We start from the raw sequence: 27967 nt of genomic DNA on the forward strand, positions 1-27967 counted from the left end.
ACTTCAGCTCTTTGAGCCCCACTAAACCTGAAGTTCCACTCGCTGTTTGCTCACAGGCAAGCAATTTGGTACAAGCTGACGAAATAACCCAGTTTTTCGCAGACATGTTGTGGGAAAATGAAATTGGAGCCCGCATGGAAGTACCTGACACCATTTAGGAAAAGCCAGCCTGGCTCAGAGCATATCACTCCAGGCTGCGGGACAGTCAGGCAGCTCTAGCAGCATCGCAGACTGCAGGTTGCCGAGTTTCCTTCTCTCCCTCCATTCTTCACACCCAGGCGATTTCCGTGCCCAAATGATTCCCAGGGACAGGGCAAGACGACTGGGCTCAAGATGCAAAAGATGGCATGGCCATCCCTGACTTTTCCCACAGCTTTGCTGCATAACACAATGCTGGGAGAGGGGAAATCATGGATAGGCTAGGATAAATTCATTGATGCCTTGGAGGTTGAGAAAATTTGTCTCTCAGTGTATTTCAGGGCTGGTGATGGAGATTGTGAGGATCCAGAATTTATTCGGGGGGGGGGGGCAGTTGTTCATAGTCTGATGCTGCCTACCATAAAAGGCAACTGAAAACTAGACAGTGTAGAGGGGCATCCGCACCATCTCCGTTAGGTATGTGCCTTAACCGAGAGACAGATCTGCACAGCACCTAATTTGGGTTCCTACTCTGAATAGCTCTCAGAGAGGCAATCTTCTTCCACAAGCAGCAGAGAGGACCCCAGGCTCCCAGAGAGCTGTGTGAGCAGGTGGTGCGAATACCCCTCCATAGTCTGTATTTGAGGACTAGGGTCTTCATAACCCAGAGTTCTCACCTGCCGTCTACCGTGTCATCACTTACCACAATAGTGGAAACCAAATGAAGTATCTTTACCAGTCCACTTCATAGGAGACACTTCAACTGAATATCAAAAGCCAGGGCCAAGTCACAAAGGTGGCTGAACAAGGAGCTTGGCAACTTAGGGTTGATGAGGCATTTTAGATTTTTTTTTTTTAAAGCAAAATTTGAAAATAATGTTTGGCACTTTATAATTCAGCATTTACTAGCAGGGAGTTCCTTGGCGCAAGGCAGAACCCATCTGTTCTGATCAATAAACCAAAGCAAAACAGGAGACAGGAGGAGTTACAAGCAGAAGTTACAGGAGGCCCGCACAGGTGAAGTTCTCCCACTACACTGAAACAGCATGATCTTCCCTTGCTGCTCCCAGCTATCACAGCCGCGATCTCTCTCCCCAATCTGCTCGCTCTCCTATCTGTCCCTGAGATCCCCTGAGAGGAAGGAGCACCCTAAGCAGCTTTGGCACCCTCATTGCGTCTCCTCATGATGCCACGTACAAGCTCAAACTCAGAGCCTCACCACCTTCCTACACCTACCAGCTGTCCTCTTCCTCGGTTTCATCCACAAAATGCTCCCCCAAATTCCTCTAATCCACATCCCATGTTTTCTTCGCTGCCTCCAAGGACGCAGACACAGAAGGGTGTATAACTGGGCACGAAAGGATTTGGGGAAGCCACTGACCAAAGCAATTTGGGAGCCACCGCTGAAAAACACATAGCACACATTCCAGCTGTGTTTTCAGAAGAAGCAGAACCTAACTCAAAATATTTTCAGCACCTCATTTCCAGCCACAGCAGAGAAGTTTTGGGGAACTTCCACCTCTTCCGATTGTCGTGCTTCAGGGATGAGCACACAGCACAAAGAATCAGTCTCGCCACTTGTATTAAATGCTGAGGGGAAAGTGCATGAGGAGCTTGATGGGAGAACTATATACAAAATTTGACATCTACTGTAAAGGAAAAGAGAAAAGCAAGAACTATTGTTCTTGCACATATTTAGGTGGACAACTTAATCCTTTCATAAAAAATATTTTCCCAAGATGAAATTCAAACAATTTTATATTTCAGCAAATCACCTCAGACACATTTAGCTGGATAGAAAGAAAAAAAGCCTTCTAATAAATGCAACATCAGAAATTTTATTTACAAATATACTGTAATTCAACAACCATTCTCCACTCAGTTTGTGGAAGAAAAAGTGATAGTTACATTTTCCAAACGGGAAAAGAGAACTCTTCCCCTTAAATGGATTCCACAGAATATTATGCCAACACCACTGAGCAAACAGATTATTCTTTGTATTTAAGTTTCAAAAAAGCACATAATTTTAGAAACCAGCATATGGAAAGCAAACACATTTGTGTGCATTTAAATGCAGCTTCATATTAACCTAGAGAATTCACTTTCAGTATATGTCAAAAATAAAGACAGCAATTGCAAATATATATTTATATTAGCTATTTCTCTAATGCTCATTTCAAGAGCTTAGAAACAAAATACCCTCTTCATATACCATTGGAAAGTCAACTAATTGATTATAAGCCTCAAAAATATTTTGAAGTTATTACTGAAAATATACTTATTCTCCCTTGTGCTCTCAGTACTTGAAGCTGAAAAAGTGAAAGCATTTTCCCCAGATATTTCCTTACTGCAATTACTTTCTTATAAATAAAAATAGTTATATGAAGAATACAATGCATTGCTATAAAGACTAGACAAGCAAGAGTTACTCTTAGAAAAAAACACACATACACACAATATATATATTTATAGATCTACATCAGCAGCAATCATCTCTTCTTTCATCTGCAACAGTGGTTTCATATCTTCATTTGCTTCACATGGAGGTTGGTTGTCCAGCTGTTAGAGACAGAAGGAATTCTAATTAAAGTCTAGCTACTGAAGAATCTCATCGACAAAAATTTAAATTTCCAAGTTAAAAATAGTCAGATAACGGTATTTCCAATACCTATTGGAAATGGTAACACAAACTAAGGTATAAATTCTGAATCTAGCAATCCAAATTTAATGAACAATGCAAATTTGAGTTTAATCCGATTATAGCACTGCAAGTATTTCAGGCCAAGTAATATTCCACAGAACATGCACCTTACCAAGTTTTTAAGAATTATTTTTAGTATGAGCATAGAGACAGGGTGACAGTTTTTCTAAATTTACCCTTCAATAATCAAATTGAAATTTGCTAAATAACTGTAACAATATTAAAAAAGAACTTTTTTATCCTCTCTCTGCATGTATTCGTGGGCATCTGCCAATACACTGGTGTTTCATTACAGTGTTTCAGGTTTAAACCAGAAAATTAACATAAAAATGTGCAAAAACATCACACCATAAAATTACACAGTGAATATTAATAATCCTACAGTTTGTCAAACCTTTTAGCCAATATGTCCATGTTCCAAACTAACGAATAATTAGCCAGGCTGATGTCAAATGCCAACTGCAAACAAAGTAATCTACATTACAGACCAGTGCTGTGCTGTCAGTATATTTTCATTGCAGTAATTGCATAGCTGGTTTTTGTATTATTCAAATAGCTAATTTCAATTACTAATCATTAATTTGAAAACTTTAGTCTGTTCCTACAAGTTCTTACAATTCCTGATTTACTCGTATCTCATACAATTATGTTTTGAGGTGCCCACTGGCCCAAGTAGACGCAGTCTGAAGGGAAGGGAATAGTACCGTTTCTCACAGATCAACTCTGCTTCTGAAAGGCACTGCTGTGATTTTATGGGCTGTAATGTCAAAGAGAGACTAAACAGCAATTTATCCATGATAAAGTTTTTGGTTACTTCCATCACCAAATTCTTGAATACTGTCTTGGCAGGGAATAATAAAAACAGATTTTTTTTTTTTTTTTATTCGGTACCATACTTATCCAACTCATCCAGCAATTTTGCCCCCAAAAGAAAAAATAAAGATAAAATAACATGAGCAGGCTCCAGATTGAATCTCCCACACATTTGGGTGCTTCAAATAGGAACACGGTCACTTCGGTGTAGTCTCGTCATCAACGAGGAGATAAATTCTCCGAACATTAACTCGGAGAGATATGACCCAGTGCTCCAGATCACCTCCGGATGGAAGGGGGTGATTCTCTTCCTCCTTCCACTGATCACTGTGGCGTCCTTGCACCTAACATTAGCCTCTGTGAATGCACTGTTAGCATCAAGGAGAGGTGTGGGGTTTTCTGGTTTTAGCTCGGGCACCACACAATCATTTCTGTGGTGCAGGCAGCTTTTCCTCTTCCTGGAAGCCAAAAAGAGCCTGAAAACAGCAATAGCATCAGATGCAGAGCTGCTCTTTTTTTCCTGAGCTAGGCTTCTCAGCCAGCAGATGCCCAAGTCCTGCTCAAGTGTTGTAGCATGAGTATCCTGTTCCCCTCACTGCCTTCTGGTCCACCATGAGAAAAAAGTGCTGGGCTCATGAAGAAACGTGGACATGTTTCCCAGGAAGTAATTCAGAAATGCTTTCTCTTAGCTGATTTTTATCATTCTAGAGAATTCCGTATTTGCTACATAAAAAAACCACAGCCATAAAAAACTCCTGAGACTTGTCAAAATTAGGAGGTTGTCTACTATCACCTATGACAGCAGAAAAAAACAACTCAGCACCATTATTCAAAGCCTTAACATCATGCTCCAGTACATCAGAATTCTGCAAACCATAATAAAGGAAAAAAATTATACTGCACCTTTTAATTAAGATCTGTAAGTAAATCAATTCCTCCTGAACTTGTACCTAAATGAATAACCAATCACAGACCTATAATTCAAATAATAATAGCATTGCAAAAAGAAACCAGCATTTGTGCCACCTGCACAGGATAAACTAATAGCTTTCCAGGTATGCGTTAGGATTGAATTAAATACAAATTCAGATTACTTTTTTAAAAAATGTAGACAATTTTTCAAAAGGACTTATCTGCTATCAAGACAAGCCTGTTCAGCAACTGACAACTCCTTGACACCACTTTCTCAGATCTATGAAGAAAGCAGGATGACTATACCGTGTCGTCTGCTTGAAGCTGCTTAATAACAAGGTGGCAAAATCAGCTACCAGCAAGTTAAAAGTTAGGAGTGACTACCCTACAAGAGACAGAAACTGGCAATCGAACCTTGCTGAACCTATTCTCTAAGATACCAACTTAAAGCTAAACGTGAAAGCTATCGAGTGGCTCAGCTGCGCAAACACTTGAGGTTTTACAGCACAAAGAAGAACTACAGGTCATGCATACTGCAGTTGGATTGCCTTACTTTTAAATCTGATATAGCAGTCGTTGCAGAAGAGTTTGTTGTTTCGGATCCTAACTTCAGCTCCAGAGCGGGATCCCCCAAGGTCACATCCACAGGCAACACACTGTATGACAGATGAATAATTAGCAACTCCTTACAAAATATTAAGAAACAAAAATGCTGTTCAAAAGCAGCTTGGATTAAGCTCAACAAAGCTTGAACCATAAACCCACAATCACTAGAAGCAAATATATAACGATTAGTAGATCAAAATGCAACCAACCCTGAGAAAGTATTATAAGGCGACGACTGGACAACGAATAGCAGACACACCAAGTAAGCAAACATGGAGCAGACGGTTTTTAGAGGTTAGTTCATTAAATCTAATTTGAACTTCAGTTTCTCTGAAAACTAAAACTGGCTCGACACGAAAAAAATTTGTTCTCTAGATGGCAACAGCAATTTTGGCACAGAACACCTGGGTGTGCTACTTGCAGATTTCCATGCGGCACTATACGCTGCTGGTGTCCTCTGCCCTTTGGCACTCAAAGCTGCAAACACTCAGGTACCCCCGATTTCCTGGGTTTGCATCATAGAAACAAGTTCTTATTTGGAGAGAAGGGGCCAATTTCATTTTTCTTGAATAAACACATGAATAAAGGGCTTGATGGCTTTCATGCTAACATTAAACTGTTTAACTACGGTGGCTAAACACAACTTTGCTATGAATGTGAACACTTCTGGAAGGACTGTAACCCAATGCATAACACTCTCCTTACTGAATTTACAAAGCAAAGCAAAGTACTCAGCTGACTACAGAAGGACAGATTGTTGCCTGCTTAAATGAGTAATGAATTTTTTGGATGGCAGTCTGTTCAACAGCTCATTAATCTTCAGAAATTTGGTATTTTCTTATGTAGGTTAGGAGCTACAGGTGGACTCCCTTGCACTGAATACACATTATGCAGAAAGGGAATGACAACCAGCCCCCCATGGATTACTCCAGTCCCTCCTGCTTAGGCAGGCAGGACTAGTAAGGGCTTAGAGTATTACAAGGGATTGACTCAAGGCGATGCATTTGAGCTGGGCGCAGAGGGCAACAGAGGGTTCTGTTCTGAACCAGACACAGAAGTCTTTTTCTTAAAGCCACGGAAGAAGCAGGGTCCAACGGCACCTCCAAATCAGTCTAATTCCTCATCTGGTCCTAGGACAGGGGAACTAGGAGTGCTTTTAACATCTTTTGCAGGCAGGCATTTATTCTTTCAGCTCTGCATATGCCCCAAGCTGACTGGAAATCATGTAACTATGTCTCGGTGCTGAACATGAGCTAATATACCTAGCTTCTGACCAGGGCTCAGTAGCACTAATATACCTAGCTCCTGACCAGGGTCGGTTTGCACTAAACGCAGCTTCTGGTTTAGTGCCGGGCTTTATCCTGCCAGTTTGAACACTGACAACATGCCTTTGCCCGGAAAACACCGTGTGAACACTGTCTGCTAGGATTAGCTTAGAAGCGATGGATCATCTTCAATGATTCAATTGCCAAGGTCCAGGCTGAGATTTTTTTTTTTTAAGGACCTAATTTCTCTGGGAGAGGTGGCTCAGCACCTTCTGACTTTTTGCTGTCTATTCGAAGAAGGAAGAACTTTGATCTCACAGTCAACGTGTCCATTTTACTTGTCAGAGTCCTACTTGTCAGCTCTGGCATTTAAGAAATAGTCCTAGAGTTGAGTGCTAAATGCCTGCAGATAGGACTGCCTCATGGAAATATGCATGCACCACGTTGTCAAGAATAGAAGGCAAAGCAGGTGATTAGTAGAGCCCCTGTGAGCATAACACGGAGTAGCCATGCGTGCTCCTGATTAGTTCCTGTTCCTTCATGATGTGACTCCCAGCTCTCACCTTAAAGCAATGTAAATGATAACAAAGACCAAGAGACTCAATGATCATGGCTGCTCCTTTGCCCAGAACGTTATTACAGTATGAACAGATTTTCTTCCCACTGACTGACCTAGATACAGAATGAAAATCCTTAAAACCAGCTTGAAAAGGTTTAAAAGACAAAGAGAAGTTATCAAAGACTTTTTAAGATTAAAAATAAAAACATACTAGTAAAAAGTGGACTATTAGGCTGCTTGGGGAAAATAAACTGAAAATTAATATTATTTACAGTAGATCTGAAAGCTAGGGAAAGCTGAAGTGTTATAATTTAGATCAAAAGTTATATAGGAACAAATGAAGAAATTCTGTCCCATGCTTGGGAGATATTTCATTGTATAAAATGCCTTCTACAAATAAACATAAAAAGTATATTGTAAAGTTTGGGGAGTAAGAATACAGGTTTTGTTCTCCTGTCTTATTTGCAGGGAATTATCCTGAAGGCTAAGTTTTAGTAAGCACCCCTGCCAAGTGCCACCATCTGCACCTTGTTAGATAACAGAAGGCTAGTCCTGGACATATAACATTATGTTAACTCTTTGAACATAAGCCATACAGAGGTCAGTTTCCATACATCTACCAAGATGTTAGCAAATGGAAGTGAGAACAAGATAAGCAAACATGGTTAAAGGTAATTTTCTTACATTATAAAGAATGTAGTAACCTAGCTTTTAAAAAAAAAAAAAAAAAAAAAGGGTCAATTTATCACAAAGTGCCTGATAGTGTAAGAGCTAGCATTCACACTGTTGTTATATATAATACATGTAATTGTGTGGGGATGATTCTCCATAGTCTTATTCCAAGGTATTTTTAAAATGTTTCAAGTGCATAAAACAGCAGAGTTATCTACCCTACCACAACAGAATTCCATTTTTGTTTCAAAGTATGTTGCAATTCTTGCTTTCTCCTCCTAGATTAAAACCAACATCCTACTCTGTAATTCTCCAGGGTCACGGGTTATAAGCATTCCTGAGTGCTCCTTGAGATGATATTGACCACATGCCAGGAAAGGGGGAGGAGAGACCAAGATGAGGGCCATAAAGCGTGGGTTCCAGGAATCTTTTGTTAAAACAAACCTAAGAAAATAAATGTCAGAAATGCCATCTGGAGTAGCCTTTTACTAATCATTTTGGTAACCAACATAGAGCTTGGAGACTGGAGATTTATTATTCCAGTTCCTTTGTTTTTTTAACCAATGTCAAGCAATGATGACAAACCTGAGGAATTTTCTGAATAACCGGAGCAGGGAGGTAATACCAGCCCGTATTTCCACCACCCCAGCCAGCCAGAAAACTCCAAGTACTTTTCAGTCTTGTTAATCAACATTATAGGCGAGAACACTGCTGTATAGACCACCGTGTCTACAAAGTCTGCTCTTTAGTGCGGCCCGACATATAGACCTTCCCAGCAGAAGGGCACCTGCTCACCTGCTGCGTGTCTGGGGCCCTGGCTGGGAAGCAGAGAGGGGAGACTGAGCCCGGGGGGCTGCCTGGGACACGGAGGGGGCTCTTGCAGAGGTGGCCGCAGGAGGGGCTTTGCTGGAGGAAGGAGTGCACATGTAGGCTCGGTTTGAAGTAGACACCGGGCGACTGAAATCTTGACTAGAGGACACAGATGAAGAGGAGGCAGACTGGTTCAGCCACGAGTGGTGCCTCCACGAGCTCGTTCTTGAAGAATCAAGATTGTCCAAAGACTCCCCTCTGTAACAGAGGTACACATACAAGTGTAAATGGCAGTACGGATGGAGCAGAAGAGCTATATTCTGATTTTTGAAAAAAGGAAAACATTATCCTAGCATTTTTAAGGTTTTCTAGCATGAATATGCTTGTCTGATCACCCTGTGCGCTATTCTTCACATACCGATTTAAAATGTTTGAGCCGCAAATTATCCTTTGTGTCCAGTCCTAGTCTCACGGGAAAAAGCAGGTGAGGCAAAAGAGAGGTGGCACTTAACCACTACAAAATAAAGGCAAAACACTCTTCATTGCAGCCTTATCAGGGTGAACTGTATCAAAATCCGCTGTACAGCAACGGACCTCAGATACCACGTTTGTTTTTGTTTTCTCCAAGGGATACCAGATCAAAACAGCAATCCACCCAGACTGGATAGCCTCATCCAGGTACAAGGTGTTGGCCCAATAGCCAAACACTCTCCTGACTGGTAACTCGGCTGTTTCCTAAGTGACAAATCCAACATTCATACGTTACTTAAAGCAAGAAACAAACTCCAGACCTTCTGATACGTTTCTATGTCAGAGAGATATACTCCTTAGCTGTAATAATCGATTTCCACAATAAATTGTCATACTGAAATTCTTAAGCACATCCATCAATGACAAGGCACACGATTGATTTCCATTGCTGGTATACCGACCAAGGAATAAGCAGCTGAGTTATTTACAGGTCACATCCACATTCTTTACTTTTTTTTTTTTTTACATTTAATCCCAGCTGTGATACTGCTACTTTCTTCTATCTGTGCTGCTATTCAGTTTACCTTACAGCGTGTCACAGACTCAATTTGTTTCTGTGCTCTGTAATACAAGCTGAAGTTTAGAATAACCAAACAAAAATATCTGATGAGAGACAAAGTTAATTTTTAACGTGATTCCTACCTCCTCATACTGTTGCTGTACAGACTAATGGGCTCCTTATGTACACTGGAACTGCGCTGCCTAATCCAGCTGCTGTCCGTGTGTAGAGATGTTTTCTTTCTCATTTCCTGAAGGATTTGCTGTCTCTCCAACTCTGCCACAGACAGGTTGTGCTCCTTCTGAGACTTCTTCTGCAAGTCACCTGTGTTCCAGGACCTCTCCGAATACTTGCCCTGCATACCTGTTTGGACAACATGCGCAAACTTCAGCTAGGCACCTTAAGGCGCAAAAGCAGTTATCATGCATTCAGCACTCTGGCTGTAACTCCAAAAGCAGTCGCTCATCACCACATTCACAAGTATCTCTGGTTCCTTTTCACAGTGGGGTGACCAGTATCAAACTTGGCAATACACCATTATTATTACAAAATGTTTTATTCACATTTCCATTAATGTGTCCTTTCACATGATGTTTAACTTATCTACAAATAGATATTTCCTTCACTTCCCAAGTGCATACATGTGTATACACACACATATATTTTAAAAAGGGCATGATCTCTTTTAGTGCCACAAGTTGAACTCTTCCTCCAATACAAACTGAAGCATGTATAGAATATATAATTGAATGGTGGCATACCGTCTTTCCCTTTAGGAGTTCATACTCTCTTTTTCTGTAAGTTGTCCCTCTTTTCAAGAATTCTTTCCTTATTCAAGGCACTAAACACATTGCTTTATCTTCCTTTATATAAGTGTGTGTGTGTGTATTAATCTTACAGGGTCTCTCTCTATTATTTGATGTTAACTAGCCAGTTGAAATGAGATTTATGGTATAGAAGGCCTTTGAAATTTTGAAAGGGGAAACAAACAAGCCACGTTTCTCCAATATGTGTTGACATGTTAGAAGGCAACAATTTATTATTTCCTGGATTCAGTAACTATTCTTTACAATAAGACTAATTAAGAAAATGATTCAGCAATAAGTCATTCAACTGAAATTTCAATCCCTTTAAATACTGCTCTGACTACACATTTGCTCTTGGTTTTATTGCTACAGATTACCATTATAAAATATTGTGGAAGTTTACTCCACATTAGTAACTTGCTCATTAGTTTCAGTGACCAAGCTTTAATGTGTGAAAGCAATGTTGTCAATCTGCAGTATTCCTCTAATACACCATTTACTTTTCTATGATTACTTGTGATTACTTTTTTAACCATGTTTTAGACACAGCAATAGCTTTCTGGCATTTTCTACTGTAAGATATTTGTAACTCTGGGGTGGGTTTTTTTTTTTGTTTGTTTTATACGCTTTCCTCTCAAAAAAGCAGTAATGTAACTGAAGGACAATTCAAGGAAGGCAGCAACAAAGTAGAGTCCGGGAGACAAGCCACTGTGACAGTATGGAGAGCTGACTTCTAGCTATGTTATTCCTACACCAAAAGAAGTTAAAAAGAGCAAGCAGTTGTATTAAATACATTATCATCTTGGTATGTGCAGCTTTTTTTATTGACAGAGTCAACATATCAAGAGCACATACATCTTTGATGATATACCTACGCGACTGGTTTAATCTCATACAAATATCACTCATCTAAAATTTAGGCATCTAAGATCCGTCTGTAATCACTGCTACGGCACTTCAAGAGAACAGTTAATCGTATTTGTCCTAGGCTTACATGTCGACTGTATGTACTTCCTCTTGCTGTTGAAATTTCATTAAATTTTGGCATAGTATGAATTTGAATTACAATGCAGCTATCAAAAGGCACTTGGACAATTAATTTTCTTAGAACTACTTCCAATACATCTGTTTTCAAAAAAATGCATTTTAAAAATAATGGAAATTAAACAGTACTTACCATTTCTGATTGTGTTGAATTCATTCAGTTCTGAAGTCGACTTGGACTTATTCCTAAGGATGTAGAAAACACTCATTTCTCTACCTCAACTAGGAGACCTCATCAGGAACAAAGTTCTTATCATTGCAGATCACAGATACACAGCCCCTTTTTTCACCATCCCTCCCGTCAACAACTTATGCTGTACTTAAAACAAGAGGCAAAAATACCCAAACGAAGACCAACAGGATATTAAGGGGAAAAAAAGATGTCAATACATAGATGTCAATAGGTAATCACTGATTAAAAGTTAAAATTATGTATTAAAAGTTCCCAGTGCTTCCGGTATAAGGAACTGATCATTGGTTTTGCTTCAACAAAAATACGTGAAAAACAAAGTCCTTCCCTGTGGAAGCTTTGCGAAGACTACAGTCAGACTGTCAAAGAAGTGATAACCTTCAAAGCAGGTTTATAAATGGGTTAACTTTGCGAGAAACTTAAATCATACTTCAGCACCGTTACTAGACTGTAAGCAAAACACCTCCTCAACCACTGCATGCAGATGGTTCTTGGGAAATTCATTATTCACTGATTATACCCCGCAACATAATTTTTTAATGAGTTTTAGCCAAGAAATGTCATTCAATATACAGGAAGAAAAATGGCAAAAAGCTGGTTTTCTGACAGTACAGAGCAGGAGCTTCAGCAACACCTCTGTGCTGTGTTATTAGTCTCAAGTAATACAGCCAGTTTCTTAGTTTAAAACACTTTGGAAAAGAACAGAAACCCTTTGCTGGGTCACAACTCAAAGCTGCTACAGCAATGTGTTTACACACACAGCATTGGCTGCATAACAGCGTTTTGAGGGAGTCTTATCCTTTGTAAATAAATGATGCATAAACTGCATCACATTTCTTGCTCCCTCAAGTTCTGATTGTCTGTCCTATGGTGCAGACCTATTTTATTATCTGTTTGAGAAGACGCAACAATTTCACAGTTGCTTGTAGTAAACAGGAGCTCCAAAGAGCAGGTCAGCCTTGCCTGGGATGCTTTTAGCACCTGAATGTCCTCCTCACACATATATCCAAGATGTAACTATTTAGTGCAGGCACCTTCTGAAGTTAGATTTAGATCTTCCATTAGTAACAGGTCCATTAGTTGCACCCTGTAAGTTTTGGGGTTCCTCTTAATATAAGAACAACAAAGGTATGCTCACTCCAACTTCAAGAACTGACTAAATATGCAGCAGAGGTGATCTTTCAGAACTACTGTGGGATGCCATCTAAGAAAAAGGCTTGATACAAACATTCTGGATTTAGGTTACTTCAGCATTTTTTAACTACAGCCCAGTTATTAAAAGGGAGAAGAAAAAGCTATCTATTCAAAGAGCCCAAATTTGCAGTGGCTAATATATTCTATTGAAATAAAAACAAAGCAAACCCAAAAAAACAACCATAAAACCCCCAAACCACTAAGCAAAACAAAATAGAAAACAGCCAAGGCAAGAGAGCGTAACTTAACAAGTGGCACATCTACTATCTTCCTCATAAATATGCTGCTGCTACCTCTCACTTCCCTCCCTGTTTACTCCCTCTTAAGTTGCACAATCCTGATTGGGATGACTGCACCTTAGTTTGTATAGCACGTTATGACACAACCACAATATTATCTGAAATTGTTTTCCAGCCAGAGAAGTCTAGTACCACCCACATATTTACTTGTTATAGTTCTGCTTCTCCCAGTAAAATCCTACTGACTGGCTAACTGTTGTTTACAGCACAGCGTATCATTTGCCAAAAGTTTGGCTGCTTGTTTTCTTAATATGAAAACATGCCATAAAAACTGAAAAATACAGCAGCAATACAAAGTATACACTTAGCTCCATGGCTAAAGTTTATTGGAAGTTTCAAAGCTTTCTGACACAGAAACGGTGATGTTACTGAATCTCAGTGTAGACTGTATCACACGTACCTGTCAGCAAATGACTGGCCAGGTTGCTCCTCAATGGTTTTAGAAACTTCATAACGCTCATAATGCCTATTAAAAAAAACCCAAAAAAACAAAAAAACAACAAACCAAGAGATACATTATGGTCATACACAGAAAAAGACATACATAGACATAAGTATTTCCTACTAAAAATATTCAAAACGGATCCTTAAGGGGAAAGAAAAGGAAAAAAACCCAAACAGTTAAAGTTCTAAGGAGGCTTAATTTTATCAGTCAGAAACACAGCTAACAAAAGAAGGCAGAAAAAGAAACGTTGTCAGAAAAACTGCCTGTAATCACATTTTTGTAAGTGACAAGGAATCCAAACCTGAGTATGCCAAAATGGTTAATACTTATTGCTGAAGATGCTTCAACCTACCTATCGATTCAATTTCTTATTACCTGTCAATGAGAGGATGGCCAGCTCGATCCTCTATTGTTTTAGATACTTCATAGCGCTCGTAATGTCTAGAAGCAAAATACAGATAAAAGAAAACACGTATTAAACAAAAATACATTTTCTAGAAATTGAACAAACAGTAAGTATACAGAGAGAAAAATTAGAAAGTTCAGATGTGCTGGTTAGAAACATGAAAATACATGAGAAAAAAAAACCCTGAAGACGTTTTAAGATGCTGCAAAAATTACAAGTATCAGTACATAACAGTAATTATCTCATCCGTTTCAAAGCCAGGAGGTAAGCTTTGTCCATACACAGCTTATGTTACATAATACACAGCTGTCCACACACAGCTCTAAAAGTTACGTGTATATTTTAGCAAATTGTGTAGGTGCAGTTGGTAACCCATAGAGAAGCACTCACTAACTTCCATAGACAAAGCTCTTCCAGCTGCCTGTCCCCAGCCTCGGTGCTCTTTGTAGCAAGTATCATACCTTCACAGATGTTTGTGTAACATTTCAGATTTCAAGACATATCTTTGGATATCATCGTAAAGCAAACATTTAACACTAGATATTTTAAACCCCAGTTTCACTGAACTTGTTCCTTTACTATTAAGCAAAGCCATCCTTGTTTAGCAAAACACATCCTTTGGCAGCAATGTCAGAAGCGATGAAATCCCCTGAGACTAAAGCATATATCAAGGATTTAGATATGCAGATATTGCAGCAGCTTAATAAGTTACCACACAAAGTCCTATTATCTTGCAATTGGGGCAAGCTAAAACTGTAGTGATACCCTGGCTCAGCTGCCAAGAAGAACCTGTTTAGCCATTGTAACAACTGTGCCTCTGCTTTGCTCAGCAGGGATCTCAAGCAGCAGTCATTTACAATGAGCTAAAGTAACTCCAGGTCTCGCAATCTCCCCTGCAAATATGTGCAACTTTATAATCATATTTTCTTCTCCTAGGACTTAACTTGATACCACTTCAGTCATCTCTTATTACTTATATAAGAAAAAAGGAAAATCCTCAAGAGAAACAGCAAAGCTAGTCATACACAATGCAGTAAGCTAAATGCACAAGAAATAAGGAAAAGTTACTGGTTTAATTCATTTCAGACAGATTAATCTCCCATGATGCCTGCAAAAGCAGTCTGAAAGCTTCTGGGCAAGAACATGCACTTGTAAACTAATAGTTGGGGGGTTTTTGGGGTGCTTTTTTGTTCTAGGGGTTTTTTTTGTTGGGGTTTGGTGTTTTTTTTGTTTTTGTTTTTTTTTACAACAAGCTGCTGAAGAAGGGAATGGAAGAAACTTTTTCATGCTCTAGAATAAATATATCCACAGTGGGTACTTCTAACAGGCTATGATATCTAAGCCAGTATCTGTTCACTCATATACCATGATACCCCTCATCAACAAATTAACCCAGTAGTGCAATTAAACTTTATTGTTGCATTGTCGAACTAAAATGAAAGAGGAGTCTGGGAAATCAGTCACACGTTTGTTGGAAAAGAGTTAACTTGGTGTTTCTTCTGAAAGCACTGTACGTTGAGCCACGGGCTCTCAATTTACAAGCTTATGCAGGGTTCTTACAAAACCTTCACGTTAAGTGCTTCAGGTCATCTTTGATTTGGCTGTAATTACTTTATTTACACTTCCTATTTAAAAAATGAGCTGAAGTGGGTTAACAGAGCACTTGATTCATGGGGAAAGACTTTATCTTATGCCTGATTCTTCTACCTTTAGAAAGAAAGGCTATCCTGTAGTATCTTGCACTGACTGATTTATCTACAGTACGAGTCTTACATGAATACACTTATATATTCAGGACATACGCACTCCCTTTAGAAATGTATTTGAACTTTTAATGCAGAAGGATGAGAGAGTACATCCCATCACAAGCGCACACCTTTGGTACTGAGGAGTCTCCACTGACACCTCCCTCTGCCTTTCAGCCTGTCGCCTCTGCTCCTCCACCTCTGCCCGCCGCCTCTGCTCCTCAGCATGCTGCTGTTCCCTCTCTTTACGTTGTCTCTCAAGCTCCAGTTCTTGGAGTTCCCTTTCTTGCTCAAAACGCAGGGCTGCTTCTTCCTGCATCCTCCGTTCCTCCTGAAGCCTCCTCTTTTCTTCTTCCTGGCTCAGCAAGCGTGCCGCCAGCTCGCTTCCTCCATCTCCTTCTGGCTCCTCAGGAGTATTCGCTTCAGGGCTTGCTCTCCAGCTGGACACAGACGGAGCCCGTGCAGGGACAGACATTGTGTTTAAGGTTAGAACAGTCTGCTCCTGTAGCAAAGAAAAAAATATGTTTTAGGCGAGGGAGCTGTTTTTTAAACAGGTTGCTCACTCAGAAAAAGGTTCGTTTATTCTATGAAGGAAGACTGTGTAAAAAGCATCCCGAACACTTAAAATGTAAGACCTAGGGTGTACTTTGGTTTCATTTTTTGAGTGCCTGCTAGCACATTCTCCTAATGCAAGAGCTTCATTCCACACGGCAGCCTTAGCGAGCACCACAGGCAGCGTGGCCACAACTATGTGAAACATTCTGCTTTCTAAGGTATCACATTTCAAGCCATCCCATCCCTGCTTAAATCGCCATGGAAAGCAAACTCTTCCATGATACCCAGCATTTCTCCCTACTGTTTTGACTTAGAAACCTGAGACCTACCTAAGAGTGTATACACTAAAGATATACACTGCACGTGTACATCAGACCAACAAATTTCACATGAATCATCTTGTGGAGGCAGCCCCCACCCTCCTCCATTCTCCTACCATTTGAAAGTCAAGCCTCAGACCTACCACCCTATGACTCTTCTCTCAGACATGAAAAAAGGTCTTTCAGTGGTCAAATATGTTTTAATTTCAGAGAACAAATACTGTTTGTCAATTAAGGACTGGTCCATCCAAACTTCTAATGATAAAAAAAAAAAAATATGAAATGGTTTACATTCTTGTACAAAGTCCTCTAACAGCTCAAAGAGCTTTATTATTAAATTACAGTCTACTTATTTGTGACTGTATAAACACAACTGATCTAGCTAGGATGCCTGAAGCAGCACTCGCATAGCAATAGACAAGAGATATCTCAGACACCTCCCACGCTCAGGAAAAAGCCTGTTCGTCTTCCCATAAGCACCAGCCACAAAAGTCAACATCTACAGAAACTACAGGCATTCAATATTTTGAAACATATGATAGCAAATCTGAAGTGATTTGACATGTAAATTTATCAGAGATAGGATGAACTGGTTGCCAGTAACAAGCCAGGCACTTACGAACATGCCTCATGATGAAATATTGAAGCAGAATTCCAACAAGTAGCATCAGGAGGTAAACATACAGCAAAAGTGACCATTTCATTCTGGTCACAATAATTAATATATGTTTTAACTTTTTGCCAACATATTTCTGGTGTTAGTTACCTAACCAATCCATAAGGAAAAAAGTCAAATTCAACAGGTCTCAAAACATCCCATTTACTCTTTCCTTCCCATTTTTGCAACCTCTTTCTATCAAGTCATAGACAACAATTTATTTTCCAAAATGAGAAGATAAATGACATAGCAAAATAAATTATTTGCCTTCTTGCATGCATCTACTATTAGGGGAAAAAGCCATCATGAAACTAAACAGTCAAAGGTGAAGCCATATTCATAGCCTACCTCATCAAAATACTTGGAGCTCTCTTTTTCAGCTTCTTGCTTAGCTCGTAGCCATTCTTCCCTCAGTTTTTCTTGTTCCCGTTGGTATTTCTCCTGTTAGGTTAGATTGAAGTTAAACATGCAAATAAGAAACATGGTATTTTTTGTTTGCATTAAAATGTACTACTGCTATTTAATGTGTTTTTTAACAGACCAGCGTGGTAAAAACATGCTTGAGCTACACTAGGACATAAGGTCTGCCACGAGTGAATGAAATCCTGGCTCAAATACAATCCAAAGGAGTTCTGCAATTGATTTTGGAGAATCCAGGCTTATTACACGCTAAGTCTCATAACAACTGACCTCACATCTGTTGTATTCCCCATCTTACAGTTTAGTTCCCATTTGAACAAAAATCAGCTAACTAAGGTATTTCTTGAAAGATGGAGTGATTATATTTAACTTGGAATTAAGCACATTAATATGGTAAATATAAAGTGATCACCAAGTGAAATATGAGACAGTAATTTGGCTTGAGCAAGAACTCTTGGTCTTTTGGAAGCTTATCTAAACAAAAAACCAACTTCTGGATCTCCAAGTTTGTTCTATGACTGGATTTGGTATGAAACCAATGTAATGTCTTAAGGCATTACTCAAGGTACACAATAAGTGTTTTGGTGGTTTTTTCAGTCACCACTTAGGTCTTGCGAAAAGCAAAATATTTAATGATGTCAAAAGTATTCCTTCTAAGATGTTGGAAATAAGCAAAGAAAGACTTTGCTTCCTTTCTCTGTTATTTGAAAAATTCATTCCTGGGATCACAGGGAAGAGAACATTATTACTCTGGCCAAATTTACTACTTCAGGGACTAAAAAAGCAGAAGCAAAGAAAAGAAAAATTATGGCAGAGGGCTGAGATTGCTCTCGAGAAAGGGGAGCCAAGGTTTACATTCTTTAAAGCCATCTCTTCAGGCATCAAATGGAGCACCCAAACGATAACAGAGACCACAAATATGTTTAGGAAGGCACAGCTCTTGCCTTGCACAGTTTGTAAGCTGAAAGGAATGACAGAAGCGAAAACATCCAAAAAGCAACAGAGTTGCTAAGCTGTACTTTGTCATCACCGTTGTCTGCTGAACGCACCAAACTTATTAAGAGGGCTTGCTTGTGCAGAGTAAATGACATTCACTGACGCCTCTCCTAGCCAACAGACTTTAGATAACTAACTTTAATTTCATTTGCAGAGATGTGTGCTTGTTTTTTTTGTGCTATCCTAAGATGACAAACATTGCCCCTTCCCTCTGCAACACTCCCCTCCATCTCTAGCAACTGGTTATCAAGGTGGTTTTGCGTTAGTAGGTTCAGCTTCCTGAATCACAGAGGTCCTGGGAACCAGGCTGATTCCAACTGATTAGCTGATTGCTAAACGACAGGATGCTGGCAGGCATCTAACTATGGCACTGGCTGCCTTCTCTTCATCTCTGGATGTAAGGCAGTATCGCTAATTGAAGGTAAAACTCATTCTAGAGACAATTTTCTTAAGGGGAAAAAATAAAACTCATATTCAAAAGTGAAGACTACTGCCCCTTAGGTCTTCGCTTCTCCTTTAAATTCTGTTACCAGTAAGAGCATACTAGCCTTGTGATGACTGAACGCTTCTGGCTGTAGTGAATACTCAGTCTGGGTTTGATTTCTTGTAACTCACTAATGCATTGTCCTCTTCTTGCTGAATAAAAGCTAGTGTGTGTAACTGTACAGCCCAGCAAACGTATCTGAAAGGCCTCTTAGGCCATCAGTAAGAAGAGTTGCAGGAGTCATGTGTTACTTTTCTTCCCTAACAGTTGCTGCACCCAAGGGATTGCCAGCCGATGATTATGAAGATTAATTATACCTGCAATAAACGGTCCTGCTCCTTTTGCCATTTTTCCTGTCGTTTTCGTTCTTCCTCTTGATCCCAAACCCGACGACTAGGAGCACTAATGGATGGGACTGGGAGCTAATAGAGCACAGAAATGAAATAATGTTATCTTCTTCCATGTAATCAACACTCTACATTTTAAAACGTATTTTTTTAAAGTGAGAAATAAAAGCCATTACAAACACTACAGCTTTGTAGTGACAAGGACCCTAAATTAGCCTTTTCTTCAAAGGGACAGAAAGCAACCATTCCATTACACATTGGAAAAATCTTAGTCAGTACTCTCAGATTTGATCACAACTTTAAAGCAGTATAAAAAGCAATAGAAAGCAGTGAGCTTCTTGAAAAGACCAGGACTATACAACTAAATAGTAGTTTGTAAATAGTACTTACATCAGGCATTGCAGGCTCTGGGCCTCCTGTGAGATTTGGAAGACAAAAACCAGAAATCATTAGGACCATACATACTCACTACGGCAAGACTTGTGTAAATGTGGAAAGTCTGAGCTTCAGACTAATTTTTGCTTCCCTAGTAAGCCATGCTTGCATTTTGCCCTACTGAACTTACTTGAGGTCAGAATTCATTAGGTGCTTTCAACTAATGTGCGCAATTGTTTAAAAGCTTTACATGCTTACAAGTGCCATCAGCAATTGCTTGAATTAGCAATACATCTCCCACTGTGGCAATACAGAGGTTCTTTGCTACACCTCTCCTATTATTATTATGAAACCCAACTGTTTAGCATGACCAATAACCAGAACGCTGCTCCAGGGTAGAGCAGATACTCACCTACAGCCCTTGACGTGAATTAAGAGCAATAGACATCCACAGGCAACTTCTCTACCACAAAACCATGTATTTTCCCTTTCCAACTGTCCTCCTTTCCTACTTCCAAAAGCACACTTGAATTTGGCGAGCATGTCACCGTTCATCACAAACTTTATGCTATTTGAGGCTATCACGCTTGGTCTTAGCTTGTACCAAGATGATTATTAGAGAGACATCAATTATGCTAATATATTAAAAGTCAAGAAAATGTGGAGAAGCACAAATTTAAGTATGATCCTTTCCCAAGCATCATCACTATTTTTGTTTGTTGCTAGTGTACTTGTTACTTAGCTGTCTAAATTTCAGTTGAAAAAAAATGCATAAAAGCAACAAGTTGCAACAGTTTTCTGAAGTATGACCACATGAAGTGGAGAAAAGGTCAAATTTAGAATACAAAAGACATCTAATGAGTCACAGACTAGTGTCCAATCTATATATGCACAATTTTGTCTACATTATCAGATCACAACAGCCACAGTGACTTGATCTCCTGCAATTGCGCCAGGAGATGCTAAAGGGAGGCACAGGTAGAACCTATCTTTGATCCTCTCTTTTCTCACCCCTGTAAGCTTATGCTGGCCTGTACAGGTTTAGAAAGAAGAATCTTTCATATCATTGTAAAGCTAAAGTGTCAAAAGTTTAAAATTAACAAAACTGTACTGAGCGTACACTCTAGAAATACGCCCTTCTCCCCCCATCCCCAAGCACGAGTGAAATACTTCAATGTTGCTATAAAATTTATTAAAATAAACCCCAAACTTCATAGCCAGCCTTTAAAAAAAACCAAAAACCCAACAACAAAACCCCCAACAAAACAAAAAAACACCTAACAACAAAATACCACCATATTGCAGATACAATGCAGCAGAAGTATTTAAAAGCAAACAGAACCACAAACACAGATTTATGCTGTGGCACTTCACATATCACTTCTGGAAAAAACAGAAGCCATCACGACTGAAGGGAAAGTCCTGGCTCCACTAAAATTGCTGGCAAAATTCACACTGAACTTCCAGTGGGCCAGAATTTCACTCTTTCAGGCTACAGCACAACAGCAAAGCATACATAGTCTGAAGACAGCATTAGACATACAACATTAGTGGAAGTATGTGAGTTGTGACATGCAAAACACCCAAAAGCAACCTACAAAACCAAAATTGAGTGCCTCATTTTTTGCCTTTAAAAGCTAGCATATTCAATTCAAAATTTATATTGGTCGTCTGGGGATCTTGTGACATCACCACATAGTGGAAAGCCAGCAGCTGCTTTTCTCCACCAATTTAGATGAAAGCACAGAGCTGCAACTCAAGATAAACTCAAATCCAGAGTTAAGTATTTTATCAACAGCTCTTTGAGATCTGCGCTAAGCCTCTGCTGGAATATTCAACGTTATTCTTGTTTTGTAGGTAGTAGCGAACCTGAACGGAGAGTGCTATCCTTCTTACTCCTACCCAGTGAAAAAAAAGTATGAACAACATAGAAGATACTTAAACAGCTATAGATATAAGAGAACACACAAAGACCCATTACCACAAAGGTAGACCCATGAATTGTAAGAATAACCTGATGACCCTGGGGAAAGAAGGGAAATTAATTATGTTGCTTTGTTGTAATTGCAACAAACAATTCTGAAGAGGTATAGTACCCAGCACCAGACTTGTTAGGAAGAGTGTGCAGCAGGAACAATTTCATGGAAGTACATGAAATGTTAGCTCTTTGGTTTACCTTGTTCAAAAAACTGTGACCGTCTTTTTAAGTTTTTCAAAGAAATAGGTTCAGATGCTATTTGAAAAATACAAAGAATACAAACAAGTCAATGAGGTGCTGCTTTTTTCTTTTTTTTTAAATGACTATCACCACTGGATAACAAACATTTGTTAGACCTCCAATCTGCAGCAACATCACTTCAGAAAAATAAAAAGCCCCCAAAACACAAAGGAGATCTAATCTTTCATAGCAACAAATGCAGTTTTTAGTAGGTTACATCATATACTGATTAGTATGTCACTTTATCACTAACGATGTCCAACTATAACAGCAGTACAAGCGTCAAACTTGGACTCAAGATTCTCCCTGTCTAATTTAAGCCACCTTGACCGAGATGCCAAATTGGATTAAGGAGCCTAATCACCATTTAATGTCATCAGAAAGGCATCTCCAGAGGGCAAATGATCTCTTGGGGGAACTCTTTTATAAATCCCCATGCACATTAAAGATAAAATGAAATACAAAGTTCCCATTTAAGGATTACTGTTCCATTAGGAAGTCTACGTACCTGGTTTCTCTCACTGTCATCAAGTAAGGCTATTAACGGTTCATAGCATTGTAAGTAATTATTATTCATACCAGAACCATCAACATCGTTCTCCAGGAATAAAAGTAAAATAATAATAGTAAAACAACCACTACCCCCAAAACCTCATAACCGAAATAGGAAAAAAAAAAAATTTGCATACTCTTTACACTCTTCCTGGGCAGTGAAATAAATTGATACTCATACTGACTCAGTCTCCACACAATGCAGTGGCAATTACAATAAATTGTGTGCCTTCTCCTTCTCTTTCACCCCTACTACACACTGAATTTACAACCCCTAATGCCAAGGCCGGGGGGCAGGGTGTCACTGCTTTGTTGTCAGTTCTCCAACTGCCTAACACGTCGTGGAAGCAAACTACACTCAGCTTGGATGCAACTAGGCCTCTGTGATACCTGTCCAGCTTTCAGTTCATTAAGGTCTCACTTCGCCCACTGTATAAAGCTTGCGATGATTACAGGTTTAGTGTCTGCTTGTTCCAAACCCACACAAATAGCGGATGAAAAGCAACGGTAGTTTACCTCTTTGCTCACTAGAGCCAAGATCTCCTTGCATTCCATTTGTCAACTTTGTTTCTGTATCCTGAAAAAATATAAAATAAAGAGCTTAGGTTCATTAGATTTGTGGAATTTTATCCAATTACACGTCTCCCCTGACAAGAACTGTGTATCATGAAACACTTCGGAACACTTTCCACAGAAAGATACAAAACTACCTAAAACTTCCTGAGTGTATTATAGACTAAAACGACTGCAGGCGTTTGAGGGGATCAATAACCAGCTGTGAATTGGTGGCTGAAATAAAAACCATTAGTTTGCAAGAAAATGCCAGAAGCCGAGATCTTCCTGTTTCAGCTCCTTGGCAGGCAGGGAGTTATTTGCAAGTGATTTGAAAGCACGTATACCCTTGTTCTTCAGAGCTGCAACTTTCATTTACACTAATAATGGAGGTAGAAGTCTTTTCTAAAGAATAAACACTCCATACATGTTAGTTAAAACATAGTCTGCAAGTATTTTAATACTTATCACTTAGCAGTGCCCACTCATGAATGGACAGTAGCAAGTCTTTAAAACATCTTATTTACCTTAATAAGTACATAGCTACATCTCCGTATTTGCAGTATCTTATATGTCCCTTAAGCAATACAAGCAAAGGAAGATTTCCAAGGTCTTTTCTCCATCCTCCCCCCATCAAGGCGTTACATTTTTACTTTCTTCCTCCCCCCAAATCCCATGACCCTTCAAAAACATACTCACAGAATTTTGAAGGCTGCTGGAGAAATCTCTTTTTGTTGATATGGTGGAAACATTTGAAACGTGTTCTCCAGAAGTTGCATCAATCCATTTATTTTCAGATGTACCTATAATGTTGGTAGCCATACTGGTGAGATTGAGGATTTTATGCCTTACATGTGGCAGGGAAGGCTGGTCTTTGCCCCAATCTTTTTGGTATGTGGAGGATCAAGAAATTAATGTAGACAGTAATGTCAAAGAACAGAACAAGAGTTAGTGAAAACACATTAAAACAACACAAAAAAAGCACATAACAGAAGAGGGAGAGACACAAATCAGGTGGAATTTGTGAAGACAGGAAAAAGGGCTTTTATGAGCAGACCGCCTTCCCCAAAAATGCAAGTGTTAGTCATAAGCCAGGTAAAAGTTTACCAGATGTTTTGCTAATACGGACTATAGCAGCTCAACATTACAGAGCAATTAGTATTCATTGGAAACTATTTCATTAGCATTAGTAAGAATCGAGAAAATCCTTCCATCTTCACTCACGCAAGGTACAATTTGACTCATACACTATCCAGGAAGCGTCACTGTCATGTCCGTGCTTGTCTGGAAGCACAGAGGGCAAAAAAGAAAAAGGCAGTCTAAACTAGCAAAATTGATGAGGCGAATACAAATGATCATCTTCTCTCAGACTCCATCGTTTCTTCCCACTACCTAAAATTTATTCAGTGAGTTTTTCTCCACTAATCTCACTCTTCATTTGTGCTAGGCCCTGTAGCAGTTGTGATTTGTTCTTGTCTCTTCCTCACCTCACTATTTTTTTCCCACTTGCTAGTAACTTATTCTACCTAGCTTCCCACTAAAACAATGTTTTGTATTTATACTGTGAAGGAAGTCATTGGTCACACTTCCAACTCTGGAAATTCTTTTGGAACTTTGAAAGGGTATCCTGATTAAACCCATGGCAAGTCTAGAGACGCTACAAAGCCTTCGGCCAGGATGGAAACCCTCACTAGCCAGAACGGGTAGTACCATTCTGGAGAGATTACAGCATCACAATATTTGGATCAATGGCCAAAATCATAGCAGAGAGGTGCTACATCACCCACAAGCTCATATGCCACCTGAAACACTCCCTGAAGAAAGGAACACAAGACCCTCCTTCCCTGAAGAAAGGGAGTTGCTGATTGAGGGAGAGAGGCTCTAAAAATTACTACCCTCTAGAGACCAGCCCCTCTTCATTTTTGTGGTATGGCAGGAAAGAAAATGTTATATCCCCTTGTGTGGTGGTTGCACACCTTTTTACCTGTGCATCCTCTCAGAAACAGGCCAGAGCACAAGAGAGAGGTCAGTAGTTCAATGCTTTGTAGACTTGCTTGTCAAGACATTTCTAATGCACGAGTAGTTAAAAAAAGCGAAGTTGTGTTAAAATGCAACAGACACGCTGGCAAACTACTTAGCTTAGATACATATTACTACTGTAAGGGTAATAAGGACTCTCAGCTGTCAGGTACAGCAGAGACAAAGCTTATTTGCCTTACAGAGCATACTGTATCTGCCCGACGAAAACAACTCACCATTCTTTCCATATCGTCTGACATCCATGACCAGGTTTCCAGTTTCTAGTGCTCTGCCGATGGCTTCCTCCCACTGACTATAGTCCATACGTGAAACCTTTGTGCCGTTGATAGCAATGATCTCATCATCTGCATGCAGCTGACAAAATGCTGCAGGGCTACCTGCAGAAAACAGGAGAAAAATAAAATTATGTCTCCGTTCACAATTACATTTTTACCACAGTTTATATTTGGGGAGGGGGATATCATTCAAAGAAATGCTTATTGGTGGATACTCAGAAAGTCTTAAAAAAAATCTACTACACTGTAATATAAGGTCAGTAAACTCAGTTAATATCAAAGTAATGTTTCAATTTGAAACTTATGAAAACGACAAACATCATCAGTCTTTTGGACTTGCAAGTGTTCACATTCTGCCTAGCCTATTTAATAAACAACCTCTGGGCCCACTCTTGCCTTCACTAACTCACCTTTATAATCTGCAACAGTGAGAGAGAGGCAGCACCACAGTGTCTGTAGCCAACGATTAGCTGAAATCCAGCCAATGTTTGGGTAATCCTCTTATTTGCCAAAAAAACCAGCCTCCACTTTGTTAATTCCAGTAGAACCTGGCTTTCTCATATTCTTATTTACATTTTCTGGGCTCTACTGACAAGAACATGCTGCTTTACTGCTTTGCTAAAATAGTTTCTTAGCTCTGAATTGACTGGTGATTGGACTCAAGATATTGCTGGGTGCTGTCCCATTTCACTTCTCTGGATTCTACTTATTTTGTCAATTAAGAGCAAATTTTATTGCAGTTTGGACTTTGAATTCTACTGATACTTTGCAAGACAGGCTGCACTTTATACTCTTTCATCTACGACTAAACATTGGCAAGTGATCTCACTAGCCTAAGGACAGAGAGTATACAGGACCAGTCAATAAACTTTTTTCTATTTAATTCAGAAAATGGACAAGCTGAGAAACTCAGACTTGCCTAAGTAAGATTTTATGAATTACATCCGAATGGTTCTTCCATTAACAATTATTCCCTTGGCAGAATATAAAATGGAAAAGCTAAGTGAAAACGTAGATAAAGATTGCATAATAAATCCTCACATTAATAAAACAAATTTGAGTTACACAATGGAAGTGTTTTTCAAAGTAAGTAGTGAAATCTACACATCATGTTTAAAATGTACCAAGAACAATGCTATATTACATTATCAGAAACAAATGTAGACAAGCATGACTGTAGAATTTTAGACACCGTATGCTTCATCCTGACCTTCTTCTGACTCACTAGTAAAATGCTGCTAGAAGTCTGGATCATCCACTAAGGATTCAAATAGCTTTTAATATTCCTGGCACCCCAGGAAGTTAAGAAATGAAGAAATATTATGTTTCCTAATACTGCACCAAACAGTGATCCATCATAGCTCACTAAAAACCAACACTAACTACTACGTTAGAAGAGCATAGCTCCATAGTCTATTTTTCTGCATTCTTCGTAAAGTATGGACTAAAAACTCCATTAGCAGTTATCAGTAAAATTTTCAAAACACTCCAATTACTTTTAAGCAGTATCATAGAAGAAAAGGTAGGGTTTTCATCTGGAGAAAGAAAACATGGGCGATAAACTGGAAAAAATGTGCATCTCCTTAGAGCCAGGAAGATGTTAAAGAATTAATGGATTTTCAAATCTATTAATGGAAGGTACTACCAAGGATACTATTGAAGATACTACCACTGAAGTTACTTTTTTCAACATCATCATATAACATTTGGAATTGTGTCTGATTTCAAAATCTAAGATCTTTAGTACCATATAGTTTGACTACATGTAGTCTGAACTTTATGCTCATGGTACAGGGAATGCTTTAGGCTCAAGGACAGACATCAGAACTGATAATTTCCCTGTTATGTGTTGTGACAGAACGAGCCCTAGGAACCAAAAAAGGTGGTGTTCATTTTACTCAGATAATTTGATTGGGATGAGACCCAGTTCAGAGGCGAGAACAGTACCTCAGCTCAGTTACGGTAAGCACATGAGGGAAAAAGTGGGTTACCAATTCAGATTTTAGGAAAGGAAGGAAATTTAAGATTGCATAGTTCCTCCTACAATATCACCAGAAAAACACATCCAGACCATACAGATTTGAATGAATAGCAGAAGTCTCTGGATTGCACATGTAGACCTAACACAGCCAGGACAACTTACACCACTCAATTTTTGGCACATAACTTTGCCAGCTACTCTTCCTTTACTGCCTCCACAGTCTGTGATTAGAAGGGCTTCTCAAGAGTGCAAACCAGGGTGCCTAAACCAGGGCACCTAAATTCACCTCCAGAGAAGTCTACAGAGACTAACTGGCAATTCAGGTGCCAAAAGTTGTATGGTGCCAGTTGCCTTTCTCTGTCCAGTTCCTCCAAGACTACAGTATTTACTGACACTTTCTTTATACCTATATATCCTCTCTGTATAGAGGATTTAGTTTACATTACATAACACAGGTATTGCTGTTTTTCATAAATTTCCGTGAAGGTAAAAGATTTTTCTTTCTTACTACTCCTCAATGAAAACAAAACCAATCAAATTCACACATTTTCCATGCGTA

At 39.3% G+C, this 27967-nt stretch overlaps 1 protein-coding gene across 17 annotated transcripts in view; it reads right to left on the bottom strand.

The window, feature by feature from the left end:
- Positions 1-1956: 1956 nt before the first annotated feature.
- The window catches only part of LMO7 (LIM domain 7), a 133679-nt gene continuing 107668 nt past the window's right edge, over positions 1957-27967 (bottom strand). For 8 of the 17 annotated variants that reach the window (XM_076362635.1, XM_076362691.1, XM_076362627.1 and 5 more), the window contains 17 exons: positions 25368-25529; positions 23812-23996; positions 23077-23137; positions 21967-22023; positions 19806-19831; positions 19386-19490; positions 17517-17609; positions 15767-16137; positions 13860-13925; positions 13440-13505; positions 11490-11542; positions 9650-9869; positions 8462-8734; positions 6999-7107; positions 5118-5220; positions 4556-4602; positions 2620-2697 (listed from right to left, as the gene is read on the bottom strand). In XM_076362635.1, coding sequence (XP_076218750.1) covers positions 4559-4602; positions 5118-5220; positions 6999-7107; positions 8462-8734; positions 9650-9869; positions 11490-11542; positions 13440-13505; positions 13860-13925; positions 15767-16137; positions 17517-17609; positions 19386-19490; positions 19806-19831; positions 21967-22023; positions 23077-23137; positions 23812-23996; positions 25368-25529 — 1994 coding nt within the window. In that variant the 3' untranslated portion in view covers positions 2620-2697; positions 4556-4558. Of the gene's footprint in view, positions 2698-4555; positions 4603-5117; positions 5221-6998; positions 7108-8461; positions 8735-9649; positions 9870-11489; positions 11543-13439; positions 13506-13859; positions 13926-15766; positions 16138-17516; positions 17610-19385; positions 19491-19805; positions 19832-21771; positions 21814-21966; positions 22024-23076; positions 23138-23811; positions 23997-25367; positions 25530-27967 lie in introns of all 17 variants that reach the window. The other 9 variants (XM_076362652.1, XM_076362708.1, XM_076362757.1 and 6 more) reach the window with 6 other exon arrangements.

The sequence above is a fragment of the Aptenodytes patagonicus genome, chromosome 1 (assembly GCF_965638725.1).
Source record: "Aptenodytes patagonicus chromosome 1, bAptPat1.pri.cur, whole genome shotgun sequence".
Taxonomy (NCBI): domain Eukaryota; kingdom Metazoa; phylum Chordata; class Aves; order Sphenisciformes; family Spheniscidae; genus Aptenodytes; species Aptenodytes patagonicus.